This window comes from Rhagoletis zephyria, unplaced genomic scaffold (assembly GCF_001687245.7).
Source record: "Rhagoletis zephyria isolate East Lansing unplaced genomic scaffold, Rhagoletis_zephyria_1.1 Rzeph_scaffold_03639, whole genome shotgun sequence".
Lineage (NCBI taxonomy): Eukaryota > Metazoa > Arthropoda > Insecta > Diptera > Tephritidae > Rhagoletis > Rhagoletis zephyria.
Genome location: NW_016160722.1, coordinates 1 through 6,994, shown reverse-complemented (window position 1 = coordinate 6,994; position 6,994 = coordinate 1). Strand labels below are relative to the sequence as shown.

The following is a 6,994-nucleotide window of genomic DNA, read 5'->3' as shown; positions in this document are numbered from 1 at the left end:
TTCATGATGAAATGTCAAAGCATACTGAGCATCTTTCTCTTTGACACCATGTCTGAAATCCCACGTGATCTGTCAAATACTAATGCATGAAAATCCTAACCTCAAAAAAATCACCCGTTATATTAAATTATTGAAATTGGCCTGTTTTTTTCTATGTTTGTCGTCACGTATCGTACTATTTACTGCCCCAGTCTTTTTTTTTTTAAATGTTTACTGCGCAATCTTTGGGCGTATGGCCGCTGCATTCTTGCCTACATATGTATGTAATATACATATACATACTGGTGTTGCTATTTTTAGTCACAAACCTTAAATTGCTTAATCTTGTAAATTTGTAAATTTTATATAGGCAAATATAACATTTTATTGTTAGTCACTTTATTTTCCCTTCATATATGTACCTACATAATCATTCATACTTTATAAAGCTCTGCATATCTTTCAAAAATAGCTTAGAATTGTCCTCTATCAATTTATTTGCTTATTATGAATGTCTGTTGTTTGTTGCTTGTTTAACACGTTGCTTAAAGCAGTTTTGTGAAAGTTATAATTTATGGGCATGTTGGACATGCTTGACCTTGATTTGATAACATCTATGAATAGATTTTTATACTGAGTATGTATGTATGTGTACTGGTGGCAGAAATAATAGACTCGCCTTATTTTGACCAGTTGCACTAACAAATTTAATATAAACAAATATAAATTTAAAAATGTAGCTCTTTAAACCTCTTAAGAATTTAATTATCATTAAATTATTGAAATTCCATCAAGTATTGTAGGCTGTAGACGTTTTTGAAAAGTACACTTCGAATTCTTTATAATAAAGTTACTCTGGAAGGCATATTGTTCCACTGGCTAGCATACTTAGCAGCTCAGCTTGCAAGGCATTAAATTGATTACGTGGGCGCTGGTTGTGGTTTGGTTTACTGAGATTTCACCGGAAGGAATTACACTGACACCTTTTGATTCGATCTTCTCTGGAATTTCCGTGGGGAACTTTTCTAAAAAAAAATATAGTGGGGTGACATAATTGTTTATGGACCCGGACAAATAGCGTTCGATGTGTGTAGTTAAATTGCAGCTAGCCTAGAGTTTCGAGAAGGAAGTCTAGCGCGGTGGCTGGTTGTTGCACTCTTTCCTTTTTGTTATTGAATAAATAGCACGTACCTTTGCATCCCAACTCTTGACGGTTACCGGGCCAGGAGGTCTAGGCGTCCGGTATAAAATGACTACTGAGCTTCAACTTGCTTTTGAGTATGGAGAAGTAATGTATCTCATTGGCAAATAGAAGCAAAAAGTGCAATCAACTATCAGCAAGCTGCTTAGAAACAGAATTTAGAAAAGACGTCGCACACCCGATAAAGTGATGCCCGGGAGGGTTGCTCTGCCACTTCTCCTGTGTAGCTAAGTGGGGGACGAACTTATTAAAATCATTTCTGACAATCGTATTCGCTGCCTGAATGAAATTGTTACATTTGCCAGATGGAAGCTCTACAGTACCCTCTGCGGTATAATACAAAGTAGATTTTAATACAAATCCGCCAGGAATATATGTATTTACACATGTAGCTCTTTGTGAGATTGTGGACAATGCCGTCACCGAGGTGAAGTTTACGTGCAATGATATCAGGCACTTATGGGACGGTTCTTGAAACACAAAAAAAAGAACTCCAGCCAGCATTTATGCACAATGACAACACTCCTTTCGCAAAGGAAATGTATCTTAAACTAATAGCACCGGCGCACAAAAAAAGTGGTGTGTGTTTTTCCCAGACCCCCCTACCAAATCTGAGGTCCATTTGACTCGTACACCCCCAAAATTTCGAGTAAATTGCGAAAATTGCGAACTTTTTGACACTTTTTTCGTTTTTTCATATTTACTCAAAATTTAGGAGGTGTACGAGTCAAACGAACCTCAGATCGGATTCCGTGGGTCGAAATATATGGCGGTAGGTGTGTCTGGTTAAAAGCACGCAACACTTTTCTTTGTATGTAATTATATTTTAGCTCTTACAATATTGCTAAGTTCTTGGCCGAGCTTCTCCTCCAAATTGTGGCGTGCGTCCTCTTGTTATAACACAAATGCAGGGACCCACAACTTTTTGGCGCTTCCGAATAGCAAATGGTTTTAATGAGAAGCTTTTCTAAGGCAGAAAATGTGGTCCTACTGGTTATTTTCCCTAAAAATGACAATGGTAGTATTGCCAGCTTCTAATTAACATACATAAGGAAAAACTAAGATTATTAACATAGCTATCCTTACAGGACACTGCGGATTGCATATGCTAATGCATATATGTATACATATGTACATATAAGTATACTTTGGTCAAATGATCTCTATCGCTTTGAGAGAAACTCAGCCAAAGGTACACTAGTGCACCTATTCTTTGAGTGTGGACCATTTCAAGAAGACGTGAGAAATGGTGTAGGTTTACTGTGGGAAAAATGAGGCCATACACTCCCCAAACTCAAGAGTTCTTCTAAGCATTGTATAGACTTTAGGATGAGACGAATGTCGTAAAGAGTGTACTTGTACTTCTTCTTCTTATCTATCTTTGACTAATTGTTTTTCCGGCAAGCGATTTTTACATTTCGATTTATAAACTATTTCAGGCGCTAAAATTATATTAGTTTCTGTTCTAATTATTACTTCTATTTGAACGTTATTATGCTGATTACACACGGGACAACCGTTGAAGCAACGTGTTGAGGCAACCTGATTTTCTTGTTCAATACACACGAGGCAACTACAATGAGGCAATCATTACGGAAACCTCAGTAGTATGTGCTCTTTGTTTCCTACTAAATACCTGTTTATCTCAGTTATTTTCAACGAACTAAGCCAATAAAATTAAAATTAAATTACGAAATCTCTATCCTAACGATTGATTTTCGTTATACTGCAAGCCTCTTTAGGCTTAATACAATATTTCCGTTATCTTCTAAGCGCTCTTACCTCGTCCACTTTTGGCAGCGGGCCACACTGGCTGGCTGTCATTAGGGTAAAAAGCAGCAGTGCAACAATGGCAAAACTGTGAAACACTTTCGGCAACATTTCCCCGCTAAATATTTGCAGTTATTTATGATTTATTATGTTTGTTTTGCGCTTTTGAATTTCGCTGGTGGCTCCAAATGTATGTTCGTGTGCTTGTATGTATTTAATCCTTTTAGTGGTGAGTTTGCACACAAAAAAAAAAATCACTCTGCTTTCAACAATGTGTGTGCATGAAAAGAATATTTACTTTAAGCGAGTTTTTAAACTCTACAAACAGTTCTTTGTTCACTAATGTGTTTGCGCGTTCTGCTCTTTTTTCGGTTTTTTGCAACACTTTCTTCCGCTTGGCGTTTAATGCTTTCCCTATTTTGCTTTTTGATTAAAATTTTTCTATATAGTTTTGTGTTTACTTCTGTTCGCGAATTTTTTTATTTTTCGGCACTAAACACCGTTGTATGTATGTATTTTTACTTGTTTACTTTTGCTTCAACAATTTTCTTTCTCGTGCATGCCGCATACGCCACGTTGTACCGCCGCCGCGTTTAGACTTTTCTGTGTTCTGAGCGCGAATGACAAATTCAAATTATCGGACATTCTGCTGCATGCGTCCCAATTTATATGCGAGCACCGATGTTCGCATTGTTTGCACGACCAGTGCGACTACATACAACGAGCACGACAGCAGAGATAACTGCCACAGTCGTAGTGACAGTCACAGCCACAACCGCAGCCGCAGTCAGAGCCAGAACCAGAGCCACTGCTTCTTCCTCTGCCCCTCCGTCGCTGGCCGGTGGTATCTGCTTTAGTCTGTGGCGAGGTTGAGGTGCAGTTAGTAGTATCGCACCCGCAGCTACAACGTTTGCGCTGTGTTGCATAGTGGCTGAGCTAAGTTGCATAGTGGCGCTGATGGCTGTGTCTGCAGTCGCTTGTTTTTTTTTGCTGCCGCCCAGTCAATGGCCATTGCATTTATCTCCGTTTTCTCGAACTCTTTCTTCTCCTTATTGTTTATCTGCAGCATTTTTTATTTCCTCTTTGCCATTGTTTACAACTTTTTCGCACGTCCCGTCATCAATGCGCTTTTTTATTTAATCTTTTGTTTTGCTTTTGCTGTGCTGTAAAATATTTTTTTGCCACTTGTTTATCACACTTTTTTATGCTCCACTTGCATGTCCAGTGTATTTGTGTTGGCATATTTGTTGTTGCATATTTTTCACGCACTGCATATGTACATACATATGTATGTATGTATATATTTATTTATTTGATTCTGTTTATGTACTCGTCGCTTTGCCGGCGGCAGCACGCTGCCCAGCTGCGGTGATTGTTTTCTTCCTCCTTTTTTTATGCGATAATGCAATAAAGAGCAGCATATTTTGTTGCCTTCCGTAAATTTTTTGCAATATTAACAGGCAGCGTAAATAGGAGGGCCGAAAGACTTTATTTTTGGAAACTTTTTTTCAAGCATAACACTAATCTGGCCTTTTTGCATCGTTTGATTATGTTTCCCGTAGAAAATTTGGCGTAAATTTTGTTCTGTCCTAGCGGGAAACTAGCATCGCTCAAAAAATTCTCGGAATCGAGCTGTAAATTATTGAAAAGTCTTTCCTCCTCCGGCATTTTCCATTAGATGATAACCTATTCATTCCCATCAATTCATCGCCTTTCTAACTCTTCTGGTTATCCGGAATATCCACTGAGCGGCAGCGAAGCCGGCAGCGAAGAGCTGGCAATTTAATCTGATAAATTCCAGGCTCAAAATTTGGAATCTCAGTGAACTTTGCCCAATCCACACGTATGGAGTTTGTGTATTACTTCGGTAAAAGACTTCTCGGCATTGCTTATAGCGCTCCATCGAAAATACTGTGAGAAGGACTGAAACCTTTCAGGAGCCAAATGAACACAGTGTGGGTTTAGTTCGGGAAGATCCACAACATCAAATCTTGAAATAGTCCCTTGATAAGCAAATCGGCATTTGCCACCTTGCAGTCGATTTCAAAACCGCTTTTGACAGCACGCAACAAAACTGTTTGCGTGCCGCCTAATGCCACAACTTTTAGCTCCGTTTAAATTTCTAAGTGCCGTTCAGGGCCCAACAAGGGTTTAGAACGTGCTACCCAACTTCGCGTCGTTCTTCAGTCTAATGAAGTTTGTCTCTTACAGCTCTATACAAATTTTAAGCGCAGATACGTATGCATTTCAAAAAACTACGCCTAGTACCTCATCTAAATCCAAGTTCCGGAGAAAGTTCAACAGTACATTTGGGGATAGGGAGTGAATGTGCATAAGCTGTGGCCACATCGAGCATAAACTTCTCTCACGTCTGCTGCAGACTGCATCACACTCGGTGAGGATGTGTAGAGGTGTCTCGCTGGTTAGGATTATGATTTGGAGGCGTAATGCCAGTAGGCAATCTGACATTTTACAACTTAGAAAAGGACACAAAAAATTTGTCTAGCGATAATCGAGGAAAAGACAAAGTACTTCGTGGCAATATACCAATGGTCTGCGCGCATTGGTAAACACGTCACTGTTGGCAGTTATAGCTTTGAAGTAGTGAAGGACTTTGTCTACCTGGGATTCAGTGTAAATACAGCGGCTCTACCTGCGATATCGACAGGTGCTATGTCAAGCATGACGTTAAGGGCCAGAGTGGGAATACTTTAAGCCGAACGCAAAACCCTTCGACGATTTCCTCCTTTGCAAAGTTGATCTAGTTGTATTCAAGGTTGCCTTTGCTTTCCACTCTTGGGTGTCAATATATCTTCTTCGGTGCCCGTCGCCCATGAAAAATTGCCCTTATAAAATTAGGGTAATAATTTGAGATTTGATTTTCAATTGCATACTAAGCCCAAAATAATAAATCTAAGAGTTATTTTTTGCTTCGTCGCTGGGCTGATATCACTGGTTGAGGAAAGTGTGGCAGTCAGACTTAGGGGCATTGGTTGCCTGACTCACTCGGGGTCTTGACACTCTAGCGTTTTCGGAAGCTTCGTTTTCATCCCTGATAACTTGGATCAGTGCGTGTCTAGCCCGGCACCAGCTAGCTTTTACACGGTTGGGACGGAAGATTGGGTGGAAGAGTCTTTTCTAGGGAGCTCTCTGTCAACCTAAAATTTAGGCTTCCTCAGGCGAAAGTTGCTGCTATCAAGGAAGCAGCCGATTGGCTGCTGTTGGACGCTCTGACTGTAAGAAAGGTTAAAATCTCCTCAGACAGCCAAGCGGCAATCAGAGCCTTAGACTCACTTACGATACGCTCGAAGATTGCTGAGAAATGTCTTCACCTGCTTTCAATCGCGCGGCACGATATCGCAGGAAACTATGCGGCTCATGAACTGGCCAGAGACGGCGCCCCCTTTAGGCAATATCGCCAAGAGAAGAGAGACTGGGAGCTCCTTTGACTAACTTGTGGATGTTTCATTCTAGTCGAGGGTGGACTGGGGCGGTCTAAGGATCTTCTTAGGCTCGCGAAGCCAGATCTCTCAATTATTGTAGATGTACTGATTGGCCACTGTCCTATCAGGATTCACGCGGTGGAGAACCCTAACCTAACCTAACTAAGGTTGCTGCAGCAGTTGCCCCATTTGTATTCAGCCTAAAATTTCTGCATACCTTTCCTAGTTTTGTGTTACAAGTACAACAAATTTTTGGATGAGTTTATTTTTCGTCGCTGGCACTGATCACTTTATTCCAACTTTAACTGCCGCTAGCAGCGCATGATACGATGCCGGTTGTTGCGGCTGTAGGTTCACATTTTGCGCGCCTAATTGTTGCAATTATTTGCATACAATAAAACCGCCTCAGCAGCTCAATGCTGTGGATATAAATAAGTGAGTACGTGGTATGCGTTGTGTTGTATTTTTTTTTGCGCTCGCCGAGCGTCTATCTTTTGCGAAATTAGCACTCATTACATTATTTATTATTTGATATTTCTACTTCTTGTTCTTCTTCTCGTTGTAATTGCAATTCCAACTAACTATTTGAATGCTGCAGTCC

The 6,994-nt window shown here is 40.2% G+C and overlaps 1 protein-coding gene across 1 annotated transcript in view; it reads right to left on the bottom strand.

Moving 5' to 3' along the window:
• LOC108369380 (uncharacterized) overlaps positions 1-3,672 on the bottom strand; it is a 6,665-nt gene extending 2,993 nt beyond the window's left edge. The window contains 1 exon segment of the mRNA XM_017624478.1: positions 2,963-3,672. Coding sequence (XP_017479967.1) covers positions 2,963-3,061 — 99 coding nt within the window. The 5' untranslated portion in view covers positions 3,062-3,672.
• Positions 3,673-6,994: the final 3,322 nt, after the last annotated feature.